The following is a 26217-nucleotide window of genomic DNA, read 5'->3' as shown; positions in this document are numbered from 1 at the left end:
TCATAAGGCCATTCAATAGCTCACACTTGTCATGTGCGCCGGCCCTAATTATAACTGTACGGCACAAAGCGTTTCGCACAGCCGCTGACGGAGCAGCTCCGGTCGGTCGCCGGCGTGCCGTACGCTCTCCGTTTCACCGCAGACCTCACGGAGAGCGCGCGCGTCCCCGATATCCAGCGCCGCCGTTACGCGCCGTCAGAAGCCGTCCCGGGCGGAAACAGGAGCGGGGGCAGCAGGTTTGGGGCGGCGTAGCCGAGCCGGGCGAAGATTAGTTCTCTGCGTAATCCATCACGGCAGTGAGAGATGGGCGCTCAAAGTGTCGAGGAGCGGATGATTTGTGGGGTTTAATCTTTCGTGAGGTGGGGGTTAGGGGGGGGGGGGGGCGACGGGCACTGAAGTGCGCCAACACGCCCTTCCCATGGGCGACGCCAGCCCGGCCCTGATACGCCAAAATAATGAATGGCCCCGATAATGAATGTTTCCTAATTGATTGTGGAGAAAACATAGAATAAGTCACAAAGCAGTGGCAGGTTTGAAACCAGACGAGACAGCTTGTCGATGGGCAGTTTTTCACGAGCTCCCAACTCCGAGGGCCTCGCCCCAAACTCACTCAGTCAACGATTTCTCTAATGCCTCTTTTTATATTGACAGACAGTTTGACCAATAATTTCACAGAAAACTTTTTATTGTTATGAATCGATTCAGTATCATAAAGAACAGCAGCCATTTTGTGAGCCAGGAGCTGCCAACCAGTTACCTGCTTCACCGAATATTACATCACATTACATTATTGGCATTTGGCAGATGCTCTTATCCAGAGCGACGTACAGTTGATTAGACTAAGCAGGAGACAATCCCCCCTGGAGCAATGCAGGGTCAAAGGCCTTGCTCCAGGGCCCAACGGCTGTGCGGATCTTATTGTGGCTAAACCGGGAATCGAACCACCGACCTTGCGGGTCCCAGTCCTTTACCTTAACCACTACGCCACAGGCCGCCCTACAATATCCCGGAACACTGTACATTCACAAGCATATTATCGTATCGTGTGTTACACTATCTTCGTGCGTCTTCAACCCAGCGCAAGTGGAAAGAAGGTTCCGGATGAACACGGGCTCAGACGCCCACCGAACACCTGCGCAAGGCAGCGTGAGGGGGAGGAGCGCGGCTCCGTGTTTTCGGCGAGCGTCTTTTGTTCGCTGACCCGCGGTCGCGGAGCCGGCGGAGCTGTGAAAAGCGGAGGGTGTGCGTACAGGAACACTGTCTTTGATTAACTAATTACCAGGCATTATCACCGCTAAACAGAAGCCATTAACCGCCGGCCCCACCGAGGCGCCCGCGCATTTCCCAGCGGACGTCCTCGCCCAGGCCCCCCACCGCTGCCCGCCGCCCCTCCTCCGCGTGCGGGTCACTTATTAAATCTATAAAAAAACTCATTTCGCTTCATAATGAAGCTCTAATTGACTTTGCGGCCCGATACAAATCCGTCTGATTTCCCCCACATCTGCCCCGCGGTCTGGGCTGATGGAGAAACAAGCGACAATGGGACTTTTCCCCTCCGCCTGCACTCGTTTACCTGAGCTACCTGCTCCACCCTGCCTCCTATCCTCCCCATCTCTTTCCATGCCCTTCTTCTCCCTTTTCCTTTGCCCTCTGTTGTTGAAGTCTTCTCGCATTCCTGTTTCTCTGCTATGCTTCCCTCCTGGGGCGAGGACGGTGGTGGTCTGGGTCTGAACCGTGAAGTTAACCACAGAGGAAGAACAGCGACCCTCAGTGTGATGTAATTTAACCACTGGCCTACTGGCCGCCCTAGCTCTTATTCTCTCCCTCACAGACATCCAGCCAACGCAGCTGACCGTCAGATGAAGAGGGCGCCGGTTTAAACCGAGACGCCTTTGGCAAACCGCTCTCCCCTCTGCGGGGGCGAAGGCCTCGTTAAGATCGATCGCTCAATGAGCCGAAAATAAGTAAACACTGCATGAACGGGAAGGGGAAAAAAACCGAAATGATCTGCCTTAATTTGAATACAATGAGCTTCCATTCATTATGTGAGGGCGTGCTTCGCCTGCTAGCTCCTCTAATTGCTGAGCGCAGGAGGTTGGCCATGTGAGGGAAATCTCGACCGGAAAATGAGGGAGAGAAAGAGGGAAGGAGGGCTTGTCGTCCTCACTCCCCGATTCCTTCCGTCAGGAAGAACACCAATCTTCCGTCCCGGAGATGCAGAGTTCCGACGGGTGTCCTGGAGTGCACAGGGGGAGGGCCCTGCCATAATCACGGAATTATGATAATTCACTTTAATTATAACTGAAGGAGGGAAAAATTATAGAAATTAGGGGCGAATAAATGCCTCTGTATGCGCAAGTGAGTGACTGCTGACTGCCATCATTGTTTTTAACAACTCGGAAAAACAAGCAGCTTTAATTCACGCGTATTCTTTTACTTGCTCACACAAGTATGGAATCGGTGGCCTGGTTTGCACTCAAAATGAATTCACACACACACACACACACACACACAAAGAAACACACGCACGCACGCACGCACACACACACACACACACACACACACACACACACAGAGCCAATCACACACAGACACATGCTCATTACTCCCCGGGATTGGAGCAGCGTTATTGTACAGGAGCATTATGGGATGGAAGGCCTCCCGGGGGGGGGGGGGTGCAGAAGGCCGGGCCCGTGTGCGTTCCAAACCTGTCATCTTGAAAGTGTGGCATTAAGGGATCAGCAGCGGGACAGTGCAGCGGGAAGCGCCTGTTTGGGAAGGAGGAAGCGGGAAAGAAAGGGACGGAGAGAGGGCTGTTCTGGTCTAATTGAGTCCTTGGAGCCGCAGCCCCACTGATCAGAGACTTGTTACTGGAATCTGGTTTCATGGTTTCCTAACAATGGGATTTGTGAGAGGGGATTTGTAGTCCTCCGGGATGCCTCTCTAACCCCAGTGATTCCGTGTGATATTTATTCTGTTTTGTTTTTCGGGGGGGGTGGTTTCTTTTGTTTTATGGTGCTTAAAATCCAATTTCAATGCTAAACGAATGCGGGGTGTGCAGCCAGTGTGCGTAAGGGCACGGTGTGTGTGCGTGTGTGTGTGTGTGTGGGAGTGCGTGCGTGCGGGTGTGTGTGTGTGTGTGTGGGTGGGTGGGTGTGTGTGTGTGTGCGTGTGTGGCTCACACTAAGATACGTGAGCCATCAGATTGATTTAGAATGAGGTGCATTTGTACACCAATGAAAAATAACTTAATAAAAATAACATTTTGCTTGCAAAGAGCTACATATTAAAAAGCATACAGTTGCCAGATTGAGAAAAATGACATGTAAAGTCACAATGTGCACAGCTGTGAGAACAAATGCATTTCACCAGTTCTAACCTTGAAACCGATACTGATTTGGAATGTTGAAGACTGGCAACCTCATTCTTAAAATCCCATTGGCTAATCCCATTGTTGAAATAATAATCAGCAAGGTGTTTTAAGGAAGTATTACATGGTTATTAATGGTTTATTAAGCGCTTGCATTACTGTGGGGGTAATAAAAAATATATATCCAACAGAACAATCCAGAATTTTACGTGGTCAGATTTCTGTTCCGTCTCGAGCTCTATCTCAGGTTTTGCATGCAGGATTGGATAAACCAGAATAAAAGTTGAGAAAACCTAAAAAAAATATTGGTATATCAAATTGAAGTAAAAATTGTAGGTTTATCTAATGAATCCGTTTTTCAGTGAAAGGCATGGTATTTCAGAGACTCTCTTCAAAAAGGCAGAAATGTTTTTAAGTCTGCTTTTCAGATGCTCTGTTCCTGGGTGAATTGCCCAACACACAATTAATCACGGAGTATAAAGCAAATTTTGCAAGGCAGTGCCTCTACTAGGAATATACCAACGCTCTGAAGCATAATTACTAGCCCAGACTACCACCCCCCCCCCCCCCCCCCCCCAAACACATTCAAATTACCTAGCCGGCAGGCATGAATTGGACCTCTCTGCCTTATAAAGTATTATCATCAAAAAGAAATGAATCTTTGAATGTTTGTGAAATGCCCATGTATGGGAGACAAGGGAACAAACAGATGGTTTTTGACACAAAGAGCTAAGCGAATAGGATGGCTTTCTCTGTGAGGGCAGACAGAGGGGGACAGCCGGTTATAAAAAGACGCTCCATCATGTCTACCTTGTTGCCGAGTTCCTGTCTTAAGGGGACGGGCTAAAAAAGCCAGTGAAATTAAGGAAGAGAGCAGGGGAACAACAGAGTGTTTTAACGCTCTGTGTGCTGCGAACAGCAGTGTGTGTGTTGTGAAGTCTTGACGTGGAGCAGAACAGCACCCAGCATCGCTCATCCCCACCCATATCAATAATGTACTAATATGCCCTGGAGCACATACACACACATACACACATACACACATACTCACACACACACATGCACACACACTCTCACTCACACTCACACACACACACTCACACACACACAACACTCACACACACACACACACACACACACTCACACAAATCACAAATACACACACACACTCACACACACACACACACACACACGTACACAAATCACAAACACACACACACGCACACACACTCACACACACACACTCACACACATACACACACTAACACACACACACACACTCACACACAAACACACACTAACACACACACACACATGCACACACACATGCACGCTCATGCATGTGCACATACAGACATACACTTTAATGGGAAGTGGAAGCACTGGAGTGTTGCAGTATATATATTAAAGAGGGCAAAGACAGGGCCATGACTGAGCAAACACAGCAGACAAACACACGAGTGAGAGAAGAGAGCCAGCCAGGCCCACAGACAATCAGTCACTCTTACATATGCAGTGTGTGTGTGTGCGTGTGTGTGTGAGAGAGAGAGAGAGAGAGAGAGAGAGAGAGAGAGGAGGGGGAGTGGGGGAGGAGAGAGGAGAGAGGGAATAGAGAGGAAGGAGAGGAAAGATGAAGAGGAAGTGTGTAAAGTTGGGAAGGGGTTATGAGTAGGATCAGGGGGCAGAGGATAGAGCAGGGAGAGCTGGGTCAGGAGGAGGCCTGTCTGACAGCCCATCTGCACAGCCCGGCATGGGGCGTCAGATCACATGACCCAGGCTGGACAGGGCGGACCCACCTGAGTCCATATCCCCCCTCCTCACACCCTCTCCATTCACCAGGACACCCAGCAGAGACCAGGAGAGACACACAGAGCAGCCAGCGGGACACTGCCTAATGAGACCCACACACACACACACACACAGACACACACACACACAGACACACACACACATACGTATACACACACACGCACACACACACACACACACATACACACACACACATACACACACACACACACACACACACACGCATACACATACACACACACACACACACACATACACATGCACTCTCACACACACACACACACACACACATACACACACACACACACGCACATACGTACACACGCGCGCACACACACACACACACACAGACACACACGCACATACACACACACACATACACACACACGTGCACACACACACACATACACACACACACACACACACACGCACACTCACCCAGGGACGGGACACCTCATTATTCCGTACCGCAGCTATCCCCAATCACTCAGTCAAACCAAACTGTAGCCATTTAGCATTTAGCACACAGCACATGCAGTTTATAATCTTTTTACGTACAAACCCCATTTAAAAAGCTTGATACTTACTAAAGAAATGCAGGTCGAGCACCTTGCTCAAGGGTACAACAGCAGCTCCCCTAACCCACCATGACCTTGTGGAGACAGAGCTGGGGCAGGGCGTGGGGCTGAGGAGGTGAGCTGGGATTGGCTGTACGAAGGCATGTCACGGCTCGTGTGACTGCACGCCGTGCTTACTGTAACAGCGCTGTGCTGGAGTGAGGGGGGGATTCTGCCCGTCAAATCAGGAGATGCAACACCACTTTCCTCTCTCCATCACAGCTGCCTCCTGTGTGTGTGTGTGTGTTTCTGTGTGTGTGTGTGTGTATGTGTGTGTGTGTGTGAGTGTGTTTGTGTGTCTGTGTGTGTGTGTGTGTGTTTCTGTGTGTGTGTGTGTGTATGTGTGTGTGTGTGAGAGTGTGTTTGTGTGTCTGTGTGTGTGTGTGTGTGTGTGTTTGTGTGTGTATGTGTGTGTGAGTGTGTGTGTGTGTGTGAGTGTGTGTGTGTGTGTGTGTGAGTGTGTGTGTGTGTGTGTGTGTGTGTATGTGTGTGAGTGTGTGTGTGCGTGTGTATGTCTGTGTGTGTGTGTGCGTGTGTATGTCTGTGTGTGTGTGTGCGTGTGTATGTCTGTGTGTGTGTGTGTGTGTGTGTGTGTGTGTGCGTGTGTGAGTGTGTGTGTGTGTATGTGAGTGTGTGTGTGTAGGTGAACTGCAGGCTGTAAGGTCCAGGCTGTGTGTAAGATGTGAACATGTGCGGGGCACAGCTGAATTAATGTGACATGCGGGGTGAGACAGGGAGGGATCAGAGAGATTCACCCGGATTTACACACTGCCTCTCACCAAGCCCCATCTCAGCAGGCCAGCCATGCAGACAGGGGTAACCATGCACTACAGCGTAATCAATACCATAATTATCAGCACGAACAGCATTAACAACCGTTAACAAAAGGACTGAAAGCAGAGTCGCAAGCAACTGCACACGTATCTCGTTCAAACATTCAGCGAGAATGCTTTCACATGCTAACGTGCTAACGCTACATTCCAGGCCTAATCTCTGTCTCCAAGCCCTGTCATTTCAATCCCGGCACCAAGCTAATCATTGCACTCAGCTTGGCGCTATTGACAAAAGCCATTCCCTAATTAACACTAGCCCCTTATCGTCCAGATCCTGAAATACTGGCCACGCTAAATGATGGATCAAAATGGCGTCGATAAAAGAAAGAGTGCTTTCGATTGACCCAGATCATATCAGATCACCCTGAGGGGTCAGAGACGCTGAATGCGCCGGTCCGGTCCCAATCGTTCCCTCTGAGTGCGTTCAGCCCTGGGGGACGGCTTACACGCGTACGGATGCGAAACTCTGAATGCCGTTACGAGCATGTCACAGACACAAGCGGCATCGCTGTTTATTATTCATTGTTATTTAATTCGTTATTATTAGTGATACTTCTTTTCCTGCATGAGCGTTCATGTGCTGCTACATGTTCAACAAACAGTAAAACAAGCTGCGTTAATTAATGAGACTAAAAACAAAACGAGGCAAACTTTTGACAGTAATGAAGATAAGCTCCCCACGGCAACGCTGGCGATAAGGATCCCGTGCCAGTGAAGTGGCCGTGGATGTTTTTACTCGCCGATTTTAACTGTTGGACTAATTGACAGATAAAAATAACGGGAGACATCTGGAAGAGTGGAAACCACAAACTTAAACCGCCCACCCAGCCCCTGCCTCAAACAAAGACCATAAATTACCTCTGAATTGCAATGTTTACTGCATTTTCCAGAACTCAGTTCTCCAAAAAGAGAGAGAGAGAGAGAGAGAGAGAGAGAAAGAGGCAGGTACTGCTGGCACCGCAGGAATACAGAGAGGGGGCAGGTGCTGAGCCCGCTACCGCAAATAAAGAGGCGGGAATTAGCTACAGTTGCACGATCTGTCAAAATAATCTCCGCCCGTAAGCACATTCATAAACACGCATACACATACACAAACAAACACACGAGCACAAACAGACACATGCTCAAACACACACACACGCACACACAACCACACACACATCCAGAAATCCCATCCAAAGAAACGAAAAAAAAGCAGCATTTAGCACATAGCACGCAAGTGCGCAGTGAAAGCATACTTTGTGTTTATCCTCCACACCCATCCTCAGGCATCAGCAGAGGGGAATCTGCAGTAATGACCAATCACCGCTCCCCGCCGCGGCGACCGCCCGATTCATCACACCGCCCCGCTCACATACATCTCCGCCCCGTTAGCGGGGCCCAGCCCATACGTCACTGTCCGCCACCCCGCCACTGGTGCGTGAGGGCTTTTAATCCGCCCATCGCCCCGCACCGCGCCGGGGAAAGGTCACCTCCGTCCAATTAGAACATCATCAGACGCCCGAGAGGCCAGCTCCGTCTCAGCGCTAACGGAACGAGCCGTAAAAACCGCCCGTCCCGGACCCGTCGCAGAGACAGGACACCGAGGCGGGGAGCGGGGACACCTGCGTGTCCGTCCGTCCGTCCGTCTGACCGTCTGACCAGCCACCTCACGCCCCCCGGCGTCATTATTCACCAGAAGTGGTCGTCCGGGAGAATTACAGCGCCTACGAGGCGCGCTGCATCAACGTCTCCCGTGACCTCCGTGATCTTCACAGATCCCTGCCTGTGATACATTACCTCTCCCAAGGAGCGAGGCTCAGCACATGAGCAGAACAGAGCGAGCGGAACGCGGGAACGGACGCAGCGATACTGCCCACTGTGTGGCAGGGGCCTCAGGGGCCTCAGGGGCCTCAGGGGTTCCAGGGGCCACAGGGGTTCCAGGGGCCCCTGGGAACATCCTCCGTCTATGCCCCCTCTCCTCTCACATCAGACCAGTGCCACCCCCTCCCCAAATCTGTCTCTGCTCTACAGCGCCCCCTACTGCCAGTGACATGGACAATGCAGACAGTTGCCCGACCCAAGTTAGCCCAACAGTTATAAAAAAAATATTTTTTTCATTCTCCAGTTCATCATTAAAAGCTAAATTAGAAACACCTGGAGGAGAGACGGGCTCAGTGAACTCTGGGCTTTGGGAGGACAGAACCTGCCCAATTAGACCCAAGTGCCAGACGGGTCAGCCGTGTGCCGGTGACAGGCTGAACTCCGGACCCCTGCTGTGTGTTCTGGGCTGAACTGGACCTTCACCTCGCCCCGTTCTCTGGAGGGAGTCACACAGCCACCAGACCCGGGTCAGACACTTAATTGTCTTGGATTCAAATAATTATCTTCGCTTGAGTGATCTTGCCTGATACAACCCAATCGGTTCCAATACACCAGTAAAGTGTAGAAAAAATATTTGAATCCAAAACCATTATGAACTAGATCCAGGTCTGACAGCCACAGTTGGAATAAAATAGGGAGCCACACTTGTTCACACTGAAATACATAACACACATGAATGCAGCCAGGGAGTAAGTTGACGGCGCTAGCTTTTTTCCCTGAGGGGTGTGTGCGTGTCTGTGTGTGTGGGGGGCAGAGATAGACACCCCCTTACACCCCGACCTCCCACTCGAGTGGATGAGCTTGCCGGGTCCTCAGAAACATTGACAGCAGTGTCATGGGCAGCCAGCTCTATGACATTTGATGCTGTCAAGGGTTGCCGCGGCGACCTGGCAAATTCATTGACCTTTACCCACAGTTATGAAAACATGTGAGTCCCAGGCTAGGGCGGGCCAGACAGGGCGTGCTGGGGTGGGACGCTGGGCGGGGGGGAGGGGGTCATTTGGGTGGGGGTTAATCCACCAGCAGCTGCTATGGCAGGTCCGTGTCTGGTCTGCACACGCACAAGGCTGGCTCGCTCTTTTCCCAGAGTACACCGGGGCAGGGGGGGGGAGGCGAGCACCAGGTTGCGGGCTGACGGGCGAGGCGCGGACATGTGATTAATGAGGACGGGCTGAGAGGCGTGCGCGCCTCGCCGGTGTCCACGGCGACAGCAGACTACCGCCATCCAGAGCGGGGGTGGACGTCAGCACCCCCGACGCTGGCACCGCCCCCCGCCCCTGCCCGGGATAGGCCAAGAGAAACAGCCAACCAGGAACGTCCAGGAGCTTCAGCGAGAGGGAGAGAGTATTTACGCACGCTACATTTACCGCGCCGGGCGGTGGCAGAGCGGTTAGGCGGGAAGCGGACCTGGCGCACGCCCAACAGGCTGCAGGTTCGATTCCCGGGTGAGGGCACGGCCATTGTGCGGCACCTGAGGCACACCCACCTGCTTTCATTAGCCATCCAGCTGTGTGAGGGAAGGCTAACAGGCTAAAGTGGCTCATAAATAATAATAACAGATGATGTGTGCTTTCAGCTCTTTGGCTGAAGCGCCGTTCGTCTGCGGAGGACCGGGGGGGGGGGGGGGCGCGGAGGGGGCAAGGCGGGGCAGGCCAGGATGAGTGATGGGGAGCGAGGGGGGTACCCAGCGGGGGTGTAGACCCGGGCAGCTCCTCAGCCTGGCCCACGTCCGTCTGCCACTCATCAGAGTTAATGATACCCCCCCTGCCCCCCCACTCCAGCTCACACTCTCCCCCTCACACCAACCAACTATCTGCTCCTCACATCCAAACAGAGCAGAGGGGGGGGGTGGGGGGCAGGCTGGTGGCTCATGGATTTAGCCCGAGGTGGTGAGATGGGGGGGTGGGGGTGGGGGGGGGTGCAAAGTGGGCTGGGGTGGTGAGAGGAATATTTATGAAAATCACACCTCTGTTGACACCAGTGGGTGATTTGTGACACATTTTATCCCCACTCCCCCCCTCCCCCCCCCCCCACACACACACACACACACACCATTTCTCCTTCCCACCCCACCACCCTTAATCGAGTCAAGTGACTTATTATAGCTTATGAGAAAAGCGGCTAATTTCATTAGGGGGCGAGTCATCCTCCGCTATCTGATGGTTTCGGCCCAGAGGGGGTGAAGGGGGAGGGGCTGCGATGGTTATCATCTGCATACAGTTTGGGCCGTTCCAATCACAGGGGAGCTGATGTGGAGACTGTACATTCTTTTTTTTATTAAATAAATCATTTCTGTTACGTATTCTTATTTATACGTCTCAGAAATAGGACTCAGAATATATATATACATAAATGCATTTTTATTCCTGCATTTTCCACACAATTATTCTTCATGGGAGACAAAGGGTGATCTGATTTATAAGGCATGAGCTGCTGGAAAAATGTAATATTGGCTCAATATTATTTTTTTAAATGGAGAATACCTTCTCATATTCAATATAACTACGAGTTCCAATGCAATAAAGAACAATGGCAGCACGGAGGCCGGTATGAATATCGTAAAGCAGGCTTGCATGTTATAGTATTGCAATATGCAGTGTCTTCATTCCGCACGCAAATATTTGAGATGATGTAAAATTACCCAAGACCTCCTCCAACCCAATATGTTACCGCAGGCTCAGTCACGAAATGACAAGAGAGTAACTCAGTAATCATAACCTTCGACCTGCGGGGCGAATCCGTCATTAGCGTGACCTCGGCTCCCCGCCTGAGCCAATAGGCTGCCGTCTGAAACACCGCAGCCCATGGACGTGACCATTACATTAGCCCTGACCCCGTGGCTTCCGTTTAACCTCCTTAACTATGTGTAATCGCTTCCTAACTGTGACAGAGACCGCTCCAGTGCCGGTGATGGTGGGCCCTCAGCCCCTCCGTCGCAGAGCTGAACCCGGTCGAGCTCCATCGGTCCTGGCAGCCCGTAATCCGGTTATGCCCCCCGCCCCCCCCCCGCCTAACCCAGGCCTAACCCCGCCATCTCCGTGCGTCACCCTTCATACGTCTCTCAATTAGACAGAGCCTAACTTTGTTACAACTGTATTCCCGAAACTGCCACCGAACGGGGAAGGGGGGAGCTGCCGGTTAGTCTGTCAGCTGGGGGGGGGGGGTGTCAATCAGGGGGTCACGGGCATGGGCGGGTGGAGGTCAGCCTTGGTCGGGACGTTCAATAACCCTGCCATTACCCATCGGTGCCGACTTTAATATGGACATAGACCACGGCTTATATCTGGGGCTCCCCCTACAGGACCGGGGACGTAATGTCCTATACGCTACTCTGTACATTACACTGCATCACATGACCGTGGTGTGAAACTGTCCCACTTTGGCTGAGTCAGTCTGGTTAAATCAGATGCATGGGAGAGGAAAATAAGGCTGCTTGTCTCTGTATTCCTGTCTGAACCCCCCTCCCCCCTCCTTCTCTCTCTCTATCTCCCCCCCTCTCTCTCTCTCTCTCTCTCTCTCTCTCTTCCCCCTACCCTGCGATTGCTTGCCCCACCAGCTCAAGGTCAGTCTCCGACATGCTGGGGGCTATCTCTCCCCTTGTGCAGAATCCCTTGTTCCCCCTGTTTCACAAAGACCCCTGCCCCATTTCCATCCATCTCTCCACCGCCAGCCACCTTCCTCTTCTCCTTCCCCTCTCATCCCCCCATCCCTGACCTTTCTCCTTTCTCTCACTGGGCCCGATCCCTTCATCCCCCCTCTGCTGCTCTCTTCTCCGCCAAATGTGGGTGCTATAGATCAGTCCTTCACAGTCAGGATGGTGCTACAGCTTATGGGGGCAGTGACAGAGGTCACGGTCACGTCAGGGGAACACGCCGCGCTTTATACAAAAACACCACTCCGAACCTGTGTGACATTTCATATTGTTGTCAGATTTACTTAACAAGAAAGCAAATGGTAATCATATTCTGCAAACACCGCACGATTCACTTTGACCATAATTACTATAATTGTAGAAAGAATGTACTTTTCTTTGTTCCCTTAGTTTGCATTAAGGCACTGAATTTTTTTTTTCTTGCTCAATTTAATAATTCAAAGATAATGACAATGTGCAGAGCGGTTGGATCGCATCTGGGCTATATTTTAAACTCGAAGCCGCAAGTCAAACAGCATAATTGCACGTTTGTTTTCTGCTTTACTGAAAAATTAATGTTACGCTTGTAATTTAAAAAGTGTCCAAATTTCCACTCAGGGAATGGCTAATTGTGTGTCTGCACTTTCCACTCGTTTGATAATTTCTCCTCAGGTTGTGTGGCCTCCTTCTGGGCCCGGCAGTAAAACTGCTTTCCACATGGTGTCCGGACTCCAATTTACTGGGCTTCTGAAGCAAACTCCGCAGGGATCTCTAAAGAATCTACCGCTTGCATTTCAGGTTTAAGGTAATACCACTGCCTGTGCAATTAAGCTGTTCTTTCCAACAAATTACATATGCTCACGGGGGCCTGGAGTTTATTTTCTGTATTTTTTTTCATTCGTGGAAGCTGTGGTTATTGCAGGCCCGGTCCCGCTAGCACCCGCGCGCTGCGCTAGCTCTCACCGCGGCAGCGACCGTAACGCCACGCCCGGCTGTGAACATCCGGCTTTAACGTCCTCTAAAGATTCATTTCATCCGATGAATCATCTCGTCAGTCGGATTCGCACTCGAGGTGATCGCTCAATGTCGTTTGATTTAATTTCCTGCGGAGTAATGCGATCTCCGCGGATCCAAGACAAATACCCGCAATCACGCCGTCGCCGGGGATGAATCGCCCCGCTCATTTGAATGCGCGGCGCTGCGCCGGCCCCCTTTGCGCCCGATAACCATTGTGATGACAAAACAGAACGGGAAACAAAGTGGCTATTGTGGCAGGAGGGGCTGAGGCCATCTCGTCAGACTGTCACCCTCCTTACCCGCTATTCCGACCGCCATCCCAGGCCCTGAGCATTACACTACATTACATTACATTGCATTACAGTCACTTGGCTGACCCTCTTATCTAGAGCGACATACAGTAAAGTGCAAATGAGAAACAGGGACATTGAAGACCCTAGAGGAACGTACAGTTCCAAGTCCTAGAGTGACCACATAGAAAAAACTTGAACCCTTGAAGAGTACATCAACTTTACAACTAGCATACCACAATTGGCAGCCAGAACACCTGAATATAAAAATAATTATATGTAAGTGCAATTATGACCTATAGCACACATGGCTAATTATAGCAGGGTGCAGTGGCTAACGGCATACCCAAGCTAACATACCTGCGCTAGTACAGAGCACATGATCTGCTGTGGTTTTCATCAAGTGCAAAATAGGCGTCCCCCAGGGCTGCTTGGGCCCTTCAAATTTCCCCCACAGTGTGGATATGTACTGAGTGGAGTGGGAAGGAAGGCGGAGGGAAGAGGAGAGAGGAAAAGAAAGGGAGAGGAATGGAAAGAGAGGAGATTAGAGCTAAATGGAGATAAGAGAAGAAGAGAAAAATAAAAAAGAGAAGAAAGGAGAGGACGGAGGGGGAAGAAGTAGTCGGAAGGGACCTTTTTTCTGCTGTTAAAATTCAGTGCTCACACCTCAAAGTGGACGAACGCGACAATAAAAGAGATAACAGGGTTTAAATACACAGCGTGGCGCTCCGCAATAAGCGTGCAGAAAAATATTCGCCCGATGTGAGGATATAATAGGATACATTAGTTGAATTTATTTATTTATTTCTCCCCCTGTGTGACAGCACTCCAGGGTAATAGATTTGCCCTGGACAGTGTAAAGCGGGAAAACCAGTGAAGAACACAAAGCAGATAAGGCACTGCTTTGCATCTCAATAGAGCCTTCCTTTACTGAGCGACCCTTTAGCCACATCGAGCTGAGTGTGTGAGCGTGGGTGTGTGTGTGTTTGTGGGTGTGTGTGTGTGTGCGTGTGTGTGTGAGAGTGTGTGTGTGTGTGTGTGGTTGGTGTAGAACCAATTCCTCCCTGCCCAGTGTCTGTGCTCTGCTAATTGCTCACTAACTGGCATGGCCTGCAAACAGGCTGCCCCCTCCACAACCAGCTGGCCATCGCACCCGCCTCACTGAACTCTTATAGAAACTGCCCTTCTGAATGTGATGTTATCACCCTGCACCCGTCCCATTGGTTATGATGTCAGCACCTGGCTCTGTAGTTCACAGGTCACTGTGAGGAGGCGGACATGTTGGATTAAGCACAATGTCTGAAAAGGAGAACTGTGCCCTGTCACCTGGGAGGGGGGGGGGGGGGGGTGGAGCATATGACCTTTCACCTTTTCAGTTTTACCTCAGCATTGCCTCATGGGGTATCCCATGGTAACGAAACCACCAATCACTACACTCCCTCCCTCACTACACGCCCTCCCTCTGCAACTCATTCTTCAATACAGCGACATTAGCTCAGGAGCTAAGCACGGTCGTCTGGCAGTCGGAGGGTTGCCGGTTCGATCCCAGGCCTGGGTGTGTGTTGAAGCGACCCTGAGCAAGACACCTAACCCCCAACTGCTCCTGATGTGCCGATTGCAGTTTTCAAGGGTATGCGTATTAGCTTGTATGTGAATGGATGAATGAGAGGAATGAATGGTAATGTGCTTCAGAAAAAAAATACTATATCAATGCAATCCATTTCCCAATACAGTCAAGGCTTTCAGGACTAGGTGTGTGCGCTTATGTGGGTTACAGGTACAGGTAATTGGTTCCATATTTGAAGTGCAGTGTTTAAAACAGCATTTCCCCAATAATTATGATTGCTACAAAGCCACGCCCACCAGCTGTCTCGCTGATCCTGCGCTAAACATTCCATACCTCCTCATACCACCCGAGTGCAGTCAAGACGTCATCCGGATCCCTTTCCAAACAGTCCTGATGGAGGAGTGGGGAGGGAACGAAACGACGGAGGGGGGAGGGCGGCAGAGAGAGAGAGAGAGAGGGGGGGGGGAGGGGAGAGGCAGAGAGAAATAAAGAGAGGGAGGGAGAGGAGAGGAGGAAAGCGAAGACGAGAGCGATCATGTTACATCTTTCCCCCCCACAGCTGTTGAGGACCCCCGGTGCCCAATCGGTGTCTCTTACAACAAACGTAACCCAAGACAAACACAATATCTCTCCGCGCTATTGAGAGATCACTACAAGTCATAACAAATTCTGACAAACTATAAGTCTAGCTGGAGCCCACGCCCCGGGGCGGGACTGAGGGGGATCTCGACCGGGGGACACATCAGACATGTGAGACAGGAGGAAAGGAATAAAACTCTCCTGAACGGAAAAGAGCAGACTGTCACAGCGTCACCACGGCAATGTCACGTCACAACCCCCACACCCAGAGGGCCACTTCAAACTAACCCAGAGAAAACATCCCAGAGCAGAGCGTAACACAGAGCAGAGCGTAACGCAGAGCAGAGCGTAACGCAGAGCAGAGCGTAACGCAGAGCAGAGCGTAACAGAGCAGAGCGTAACACAGAGCAGAGTGTAACGCAGAGCAGAGCGTAACAGAGCAGAGCGTAACGCAGAGCAGAGCGTAACACAGAGCAGAGCGTAACGCAGAGCAGAGCGTAACGCAGAGCATAACGCAGAGCAGAGCGTAACGCAGAGCAGAGCGTAACGCAGAGTGTAACACAGAGCAGAGCGTAACGCAGAGCGTAACACAGAGCAGAGCGTAACGCAGAGCAGAGCGTAACACAGAGCAGAGCGTAACAGAGCAGAGCGTAACGCAGAGCATAACGCAGAGCAGAGCGTAACGCAGAGTGTAACACAGAGCAGAGCGTAACGCAGAGCGTAACACAGAGCAGAGCGTAACACAGAGCAGAGCGTAACACAGAGCAGAGTGTAACACAGAGAAGAGCGTAACGCAGAGCAGAGCATAACGCAGAGCAGAGCGTAACGCAGAGCAGAACGTAACACAGAGCAGAGCGTAACACAGAGCAGAGCGTAACACAGAGCAGAGCGTAACACAGAGGAAAGCGTAACGCACGCTGCGGCTGACACAGCGAGTAGAGAGTGGCTCACACTGGACTGGGGGATGGGCGGTGGCTGGTGTGTAATGGACGCGTTATCGGAAATGCCCCCCCCCACGGGGTCCTGACCCAATGAAGGGGGAGGAGAAGCGATAACTGCAGCGGTCTCACCTCGGACCTCCGACCGCAGCCGTATAAGGGGCGAGGACACCAGGGCGGGTCGCCAGGGCGAGGACACCGGGGTTTGTGTTTGGGCGGGTCGCCAGGTCAGACCCAGCCTTCAAGCCTAGTCTGACCCAGTGAGATAATGAACAGAAGTAATAGTCCCGACAGCGTAACTGTGGACGTCTGTGTACCACTGTAATCTATGCTGACTGAATTTGGAGAGGATCAGTGTGTGTGTGTGAGGCCGTGCACGTGTCTGTGTGCGTGTGTCCGTGTGTGCATGTGTGTGTGAGTTTCTGTGTGTGTGTGTGTGCATGTGTGTGTGTTTGTGAGTGTGTCTGTATGTGTGTGTGAGTGTGTCTGCATGTGTGTGTGAGTTTCTGCATGTGTGTGTGTGTGTGAGTTTCTGTGTGTGTGTGTGTGTGTGTGTGTGTATGTGGAGTAGTGAGTAGAGGTTGCAGGTGTCTGAATGTGTCTGTGAGTGTATGTCTGTGTGTGTGTGTGTGTGTGTGTGTGTGAGTTTCTGCATGTGTGTGTGTCTGGGTGTGTGTGTGTGTATGTGTGTGTGTGTTTGTGTCTGCATGTGTGTGCATGTGTGTGTGTGTGTGTGTGAGAGTGTGTGTGTGTATGTGAGTGTGTGTGTATGTGAGTGTGTGTGTGTGTGTATGTGTGTGTGTGTGTGTGTGTCTGTGTATGTGAGTGTGTGTGTGTGTGTATGTTTGTGTGTGTGTCTGTGTATGTGAGTGTGTGTGTGTGTGTGTGTGTGTGTGAGAGTGTGTGTGTGTATGTGAGTGTGTGTGTATGTGAGTGTGTGTGTGTGTGTGTATGTTTGTGTGTGTGTCTGTGTATGTGAGTGCGTGTGTGTGTGTGTGTGTGTGTGTGTGAGAGTGTGTGTGTGTATGTGAGTGTGTGTGTATGTGAGTGTGTGTGTGTGTGTGTGTGTGTGTGTATGTTTGTGTGTGTGTCTGTGTATGTGAGTGTGTGTGTGTGTGTAGGTGGAGTAGTGAGTAGAGGTTGCAGGTGTCTGAACCGTGGCCACTGTGTTGAAAAAACACACCGCTCCACAACAGCGGGAATCAATTTCAGACCCCCTCCCTTCCAGAGCAGACCCCCTCCATGATGGATTACAGGCCCCGGCCAGATCCCGGGGGGCCTGGGGAGGGGTCCGGGCGCTGAGAGGTCAGGAGGGGGTCTGAGGCTCGGGCGGGACAGGTTTATCGGGGTGGGGGGGGTAGAGCAGTGGGTTAAGGAATTACTGGTGACAGAGATCCGAGCGGTATGGGGGGGGGCGGGGTTCTCCAGGGGTCACTGGATTCAATCCCAGCTGGACACACTGTCGGCCACCATCCTGATGGGGAATGATTTGGGGCTGGATATTTCTATTAAAATTATTATTACTCACTTGTACGGCAGACCGCTGAGGAGAATGAAGTGAAAGATACTCATTGTATTGTACAGGCAGCTGACTTCTGCAAGCCTTAGCCACACAAACCAAGCTTGAAACCCCTTATCATGAGTATTTTATCAGTTTATTTATCAGTGCAGGTCAGATACTGCCGTTGCTCAGACCCACATCTAAGAGCACCACCTGGTACCTACAGGAGTTCTCACCTGTAATGTGGATACCGTACCTAATATAAACATGGCTTTGTGAAGCTATGCACTCAGTCTCATCTTTGCTTCTCTCTTTCTCCCGCTCTCTCTCTCGCTGTTCCTCACACACACACACACACACACACACAAACACACACACACACACATGCAAAGCATTGCACGAGGGCCCCCAGGAAAGCAGTAGCCTTTCAAACTCCCTCCGCATTTTAAAGCAGATCAATAATCACCCTGAAGATGGGCTTCAATTATTTACAGCAGGGCCTGCATATCAAATAGCCGCACACATCAGGAGCACAGGGGGCTGGAGCGGGGGGGTACAAACACACAACGACACAAACGCTCTTAAACCGCAAGGGCCATGCCAACACCTGCCCCGCTACGAGCCCAGGGCCCCACGCAGGGGCCCCAAAAACCCGCCGGGTTTACCCACAACCCTAAGCACGGGGCTCAGAGGAGCCGGGGGGCGAGGGGGCATCAATAACGGCCGACAAGACGGGGAACGCGGGGGGGTGGGGGGAGGAAAGGCCACAAAACTCAGGGAGAGGAGAGAGAGAGGGGAGAGAGAGGGGAGGAGAGAGAGGAGAGGAGAGGAGAGGAGAGAGGGACAGGAGAGAAGAGGAGAGGAGAGAGGAGAGGAGAGAGAGAGGGGAGGAGAGGAGAGGAGAGAGAGGGGAGAAGAGGAGAGGAGAGAGGGACTGGAGAGGAGAGAAGAGGAGAGAGAGGAGAGAGAGGAGAGGAGAGTGAGGAGAGAGGGAAGAGAGGAGAGGGAGGAGAGAGGAGAGAGGTGAGAGAAGAGGGGTGCTTCATCTTGGCGACGTTAATGGCGGTGTGGAACAGCTGGCTGACAGCTCATTCCACCACCGTCACCATAGCACCCAGCCTCTGCAGCCCGCGTGTTTACTCACACGCGTGTTCATTCACACGTGTGTTTATTCACACACTGGTTACTCACACACGTGTTTATTCACGTGTGTTTATTCACACACTGGTTACTCACACACGCGTTCATTCACATGTGTGTTTATTCACACACTGGTTACTCACATGCGTGTTTAGTCACACATCTGTTTAATCCTGCTCTTACACCCACCTCTCTGCCTTCAGAGACCCCCAGGGAGGGGGATGGATGTGGGGGTGAGGAGGTGGAGGGGGGGTATCATTAAACATACCGCCTCCTCCTCCTCCTCCTCCTCCTCTCTCACCCAGGTCCCCCCCCTCCTTCCCCTCCTTCACCCCGTGCCAGGTGTGCCGTGTCCGAACCTCGCTTACAAACGTCCCGAGGTCAGGTAGTGAGGTCACAGGGGTGTAACTCACAGAACGGGAACCGGAGGTCAGGTATCGGGGTGCCAGGGCTGTGTTTTATGGGACGCGACCGAGAGGTCATCCTTCCTGTGGCCCGGAGACCGCGTCCAGAATCCCAGAGAGATCCTGACTGGCACTGCACCGGAATTTTGGGCCGGGATTTATCTGCAGATCCCCCCCCCCCCCCCCCCTGCACCCCCCCACCTCCCATGGGTTTCATTGTTGGCTGGGATGACGGATGGTCCGGGACGGGGTACCAGCACTCCCCATTGTTAGGACGGATCCCTCCGCAGACAAACATCAGCCCTTAATGTGGACCAGGCTTCCTGCTCCTTGTGATTGGTGGAGGAGGTAAGCCGGGGTTACCGGAGCACTGCGTGTTCAGGGCAGCTGTGTGGGGAGGTGAGCGCTAACCGTGCTCAGATGCGATGCTGAAGTGTTCAGTCCCGGGGGATATTCCCCAGGCACCGAACCTGCCCCACACACTCGTCTCATCACAGGGTAACATCCTGCCCTCCTCCCCCCGCGCCCCACTGCCCTCCACGGCCCTCTGACTGGAGCTTAAACACTCTCAACTGGAAACTGTGCCCCATCTCCCAAAAAAACACTGCGTCCTGGAATATTCTGGTATCGTCATGAACTCCAACTGTAACCGACCAGTCACACTGACCACATGAAACAAAACAAGCAGGCGGACACACACACACGAACGCACACACACAAACACACACACACACACACACACACACACATCTGCAAATTATTTGCCCTCTACGTCAGATTTAGAAAGCCCCAGCAGATTCGCAAACCTTTAATTTTCAGCTTTAATTTTATTTATATTTTCTGACCTCCCTGGTTTAAATCGGGCGTAAGAGGTCTCTGTTCCGCACACAGCGGCTAATCAGAAAAGCCCACAAGGCTCAGCACGGCCGCCAGCAGCTGAGCTGACCACCAGCCTGCCCGATGTTCGCTCCTCTCTCCGATTCGCTGCACAGGCCCCTGAAGGGGACGGGGAAAGGGGGGGGGGGGGCAGGGTGCAGCTTGGCTCCCCACCTGGCCTGGACAATGTGCCCAACATCCCCCACCCCCCCCCCCGTTAGCCTCCGCTGACGCCAGCCGCACCAGAAACAGCCTGAGCACCATTAAAGGTTCACTTTTCTGCTAATTACCTTGTTGTACGAGCACCAAATGCTACCTAACGATTTGCTTAATTGCAGAAGTGGTACATTAGACGATATCAAAGGACCTTTTAAAAGTCATCCAATCCTATTCCGTGCGGCATTTAAGGCAAACCCAAGACATCTGTTTAGGTCCTGTGTCATTTGCATTTTTTAAAGGTTACACCACCAATAAGGCAGCAGTCTTCTCCTTGAACCTAGTCCCCATTTTCCATTATACCACCCCCTCCCAGACACACACACACACATACACACACAGACACACACACACACACACATACATATAAACATACGTATGCCAAGTCACAACACACCCAATTATAAGAACGTCGCTTCTTGTGTTAGTATTATTTAGCATATTTCAGTCTAAACATATGCGAATGTATGTACATTTTGTCCTGAATTCTCTTCCCTCCAGCTAGGCGCTGCCAGAAAACAGACAGGCTGGGTTCAAAGTGGTGGCCGCGGTTTGCGTGAACAGGGTAGAGTATACACTGCAGTGTGCGCCCCGGGTCCAGCTCGTTAAAGGGTACATACGGGAAAACAGAAACGCAAAGAGCAACTGTCCCACCCCCCCCACAATGGGGGCCAGCTTCCCTTTTCTCAAGCTGCCTGAAATAAATCAAAGCCCTGGCAGAGGAAAATGCCACAGAAAACCTTGTGAAATGAAATCTCCCTTGTTTCCTGTGGCGATGTCCCACAATGCCATCGTAGAGGCCCCTCTCTCTCTCTCTTTTATCTTTCTCCCTCTCCCACTCTCTCTCTCTCTCCCTCTCGCTCCCACTCTCTCTCACTCCCTATCTCCCCCCTCTTCCTCCTGCCCTCTCGCTCTCTCTCTCTCACTCCCTCTCTCTCTCTCTCTCTCCCTCTCGCTCCCCCCTCTCTCCCCTCCCTCGCGTCACATGAGGACATGCGTACGGTGATGGAGAAGAAGAAGCCCAGCCCAGATGAACTCACTTATCCATCACACGCACTCCCGCGTTCATTTATTTATGTACACAGGAGCGGCTCTGTGGGGATGTAAGTCCGGCAAGCCTCTACGCAATCCACGCAATCTGTCCCCCATAAATAATGCACAGAGTCCCAGGCCCACCCGGCCGAAACCTCCACCCACCCTCCACCCCCGGCTCGTTTTCCGGGTGGAGTCCGAGCCCAGCTCGGGGGGTCGGGCAGACTCGCGCAAGCCGCGCGGAAAACCCGCTTCAATCTGTTTCTCATGCTGCAATTCAATTATCTCCCCGGGATGCCCTACTCACTCATTCCGATTGGGGGGGGGGTGAGGTGTGGCATCCCAGAAAGAAGGAGAGGAGAGCGGTGGGGAGGGAGGGAGGGAGAGGAAGTGGGGGAGAAATAGACACATTAACAACAACCGCCTCCGATACTGGTGCGACCATTTTCATCAATTCTCATAATGCGCCGGCATCTATAGCCATTACCTTCGGCAGCGCCATCGCTATCTCTGCCGCGGTAATGATCATGAGAATATTCGTCCGTATTGTGATTATATCGAGCTCCCTCTCTGATGAGTGTGCGCCCGGGGCCGATTCCGCTCCAAACCCGCGGAGCTCGCCAAAATGCTTCTACATCCTCCATCAGAATCCCACCATATTTCCCTTCATATTAATACTCTCACTCCCCGCCCCTCCACGTTATTCCCCCGTCGCACCGACCTTCGACCTTTGAACCTCACCTCGCAGGCACTAAAGCATTCAACACCTCATTTAAACCCCCCCTGGCAGCGAAGGGAGGGAAGAGAAGAAGAGTGGAAAAAAATAAAAGAATAATCTGGAGACTTCATCAATTTTTCATGAATTTTCATTTAGGCTGGGAGACCCCTCTTACAGCGATCGATAGATCAAGCTGCTGTCACACAGTTAGCACCTGGGGGGCTTGCAGGGGCCCAGGGGAGGGGCTGAGACCAGATCAGAGGCAGTTGGCCAAGGCAACACCCCCCCCCCCCCACCCTCCCCCGATCCACCTTCTCCACATACCCCTCCTCTTCCATCCTCATCACCAGCCCCGAAGTAAACACTGCAACACAACACTGTTCTCTCTCTCTCACCATAACAAAACCCACACCACCTCTCTTCCTTACAGTCCAATAGCGGTCAATACCAAGCCCAACAACCGAGCCACAAAACCCCCATCCAACCCTCCAGAAGAAAAATAGCTGTACTGTAGGTCTGAAGAGGGAGCACTGAATTCAATTTGTATAGTGCTTTTCTCCATCGCAAAGACGCTTTACGAAGTAACGTTAACATTTAATGAAGTTAATGCGAGTTCATTATGCATTCTTCATGTTTAACCTTTTATATGATTTCTTAGTTTCTTTATTTCGCTTTTGCCTGCTGATGTTTTCATGAGAAAGCGCTGGGTATCGACGATCTGGAGAGACGGGCCACTTGAAGACTGGACATGTTAAAGCCCTTACCTCCCTCAGCCACACCTCAACCAGCTTGAAATGCCAGCTACCAGCTGTTTCAAAACCTAGCTAGAGCTGGTCAAACCATGTTGAGCATGGAGCTGGTCTGAAATGGTCAACCAGCTACCAGCTGATTCAAAACCTAGCTTGAGCTGGTCAAACCATGTTGAGCATGGAGCTGGTCTGAAATGGTCAACCAGTTACCAGCTGATTCATAACCTAGCCGTTGTTTTTCAGCAGGGCAGCACAACACCTCTCGGTTATAATGAGCACAAACCTGGCAAGCCCAGCCCACAGAGAAAAGAAGGTAATTCCTGAAGCGAAAAGCAGAAGCCGTCTGGGAGGGAGCTGCACGCGGTATGTGCGCAGAGTGAAAATAAACCGGAGACAGGCCAGCCAGCCATTAGCCAAAAAGTGAGCTGCCAACTTAATTAACACCCGCAGCAACCCTCTCCCCACATCACGTACACAAACTCAGAGTCTGCACACGCTCTGTAATTGCAGTTTATGTAATCTGCTCAGACCTCTATTTATACCGAACACAGAGTACAGAGCAAGTGACCTGAAAGAACCGTTTTAAATAACAGTATTAATGGCGCAGCAAGCCTAATATAACGGAAATTAAATCATTACCTAAAAGCAAACAAACAAACAAACAAACAAAAACTTTAACTAACCCTAAGGATTTCAATTTCACAGGTGTCAAGGCATGCACCCTGAGTTTGTGAAATGAACCTCACTGTAATTTAGCAGCCTCTGACTTGCTCTTGTGTGAGAAAGGGTGAGAAAGGAGAATAAGTGATAATTTTATTTGTTTTTTTATTTTTATTTTGAAGCAGCTGGTAGTTGGTTGACCAGGTCTTACCCAGCTAGACCAGCTTTATGACCAGCGTGGCCATGCTGGTTGACCAGCTCATACCCAGCTAGATTAGCTCATAACCAGATTTTTTGGTTTCTCACTAACATACCCCAAATTCTTATCTTCATTTTGGGATTACATTACATTATATTAATTGCATTTTCCAGACGCTTTTATCCAAAGCGGCTTACAGTTGATTAGACTAAGGAAATCCCCTGGAGCAATGCAGGGTTTAGGGCCTAGCTCAAGGGCCCAACGGCTTATTGCGGCTACACCGGGGATTGAACCACCGGCCTTGCGGGTCCCAGTCATGTACCTTGACCACTACGCTACAGGCCCCCTGGATTAGCATGGGACTGTGAATCACAGTGCCCCCCCCTGTAGTCTACCACGCTCTGAGAGATCTGACTGTCTGTGGTGGCCCCGCAGTGGCCCCGCAGTGGCCCCAGATGACTTCCCTCCAGCCTCTTTACGGGACCGCCAGGGTGGAAACCGGAGAAGGGCACGGCGACCCAGACCGCCCCGTTTCAAAGGTACGGCGACCCGGAGGTCAGGTGCAGCCCGCCGTCGTCGCCGTGCCGACCCCCGCGGGCTCGTGTCGGGTGTCCCGGGCCTTTCATGTACGCGCTGCTCTGATTTTCACCCTGTCTCTCTTCTCCCTCGTCCTCTCCTCCCTGACCATGGCCTGAACCTGACGCCGCTGAGCTATATTCCAAGACACCGTCTTGCAAAACATAAGAGGGAAAATCACCTCTCCCCAAACGTAATACCATCACAAATATAGCCCTTCCATCTTCAGCCCGAGTCTCTGAACAGCCCAAGAGCCCCTGTGAAGCTCCCACACATCATCACCTTGCTAAAAAAAAAACAGCTCAAGCTACAGCATTGAAATTTCATTGAAACAGCTGGTAGATGTTGAACAGTTCAGACCATCCCCCAGCCTCACATGGTTTAGCTGGTTGATCAGCTCAGACCAGCACCAAGCTTGACATAGTTTGACCATCTAAAGCTATGTTTTGAAACAGCTGGTAGCTAGTTGGCCAGCTCATGCCCACCAAGACCAGCTCAGTTTTCAAGCTAGTCAAGCTGGCATTGTTGGATCTTAGGACAGGCTCAAAGCAGAAAATGGATGATGTTGAGAAAATGGATGATGTTGAACCTCCGCTCCAAGCAGAAGCAGAACCATAAAGTTTAAGGCTAATGGCTAACGGCTAACGAGGAGACCAGAGCAGATGGGTAAAAAAAAAAAAAAGGACTCACATGCTACTTCCAGCGACGCGTTGCGGCTCACCGCCTCCCCCAGGTAGTTCCTGGCGACGCAGACGTAGCTGCCCTCGTCAGGCTTGCTTCGCCTCCCGTGGACGATGCGCAGGAAGAACAGGGAGCCGCTGGGGAGGAGCATCCGGTGGGAGCGCGAGTCGTCTTTGTCCGTCTCCACCCTCTCCCCGTCCTTGTACCACTCCACCGTGGGGCTGGGCCGCCCCTCCGCCTTGCAGTTGAGGGTGGCCGGCTCGCCCTTGGACACGATCAGGTCTGAGGGGTGCTCCACGATGCGGGGAGGGGAGTCCTCCTGCCGCAGCCGCGATCCTGAGGAGGGAACAGGGGGAGAGAAGCCCAAATATCAGCAACCGGACGCCACATAAAGACCCCAGGAAGGACAGAAGTCCATCTCATCCTCCTGTATGCGGTTTCAACACCTATCCCACGGCATCAGACAGTTGGAAGTAAAGTTGAGATCGGTTTATAGCTGTCATTTTCGAACGGTGTTTGTGTGGCATATAATGTCGCACTTTCTTATTGACTATTGCTCTACTGGAGTCTCACCTTAGCCCTGTTGGCTCAACCTCTATCAACACCTTACAGGTGAGGATCAGGTACGGTCAGCCCTCAGGACTCACACAGGCATTATACAGACAACCGGCCCTTTCCATCCTGTCAGCAGAGAATTGTGGGTAGTTGGTCACAAAGACTACAATGGTGTAAGAGACAGTGGAAAGCAGAAACCAGAAACTTCAAAACATTCAATGTCTTTTCATTGGAAAAACTCAGACAGAAACAGCCAGAAACAGCCAGAAACAACTACAAACATGAAAGCCAACATTTTATTTTAGGAAATCATACCACAAACGGCACAGTGTATCACCGATGTCTCCTTCAGCGGATACAGCTTTTTTTCATTTTTACTTATTTAAAAAAAAAAAA

The 26217-nt window shown here is 51.5% G+C and overlaps 1 protein-coding gene across 1 annotated transcript in view; it reads right to left on the bottom strand.

The window, feature by feature from the left end:
• Positions 1 to 26217, bottom strand: part of robo2 (roundabout, axon guidance receptor, homolog 2 (Drosophila)) — a 450826-nt gene that overhangs the window by 172874 nt on the left and 251735 nt on the right. The window contains exon 3 of the mRNA XM_061216243.1: positions 25276 to 25602. Within this exon, the coding sequence (XP_061072227.1) occupies positions 25276 to 25602 (327 nt within the window). The remainder of the gene's footprint in view (positions 1 to 25275; positions 25603 to 26217) is intronic.

Source organism: Conger conger, chromosome 13 (assembly GCF_963514075.1).
Source record: "Conger conger chromosome 13, fConCon1.1, whole genome shotgun sequence".
Classification (NCBI taxonomy): domain Eukaryota; kingdom Metazoa; phylum Chordata; class Actinopteri; order Anguilliformes; family Congridae; genus Conger; species Conger conger.
The sequence above is the reverse complement of the archived record's forward strand: the minus strand, read 5'-3'. Positions and strand labels throughout refer to the sequence as shown.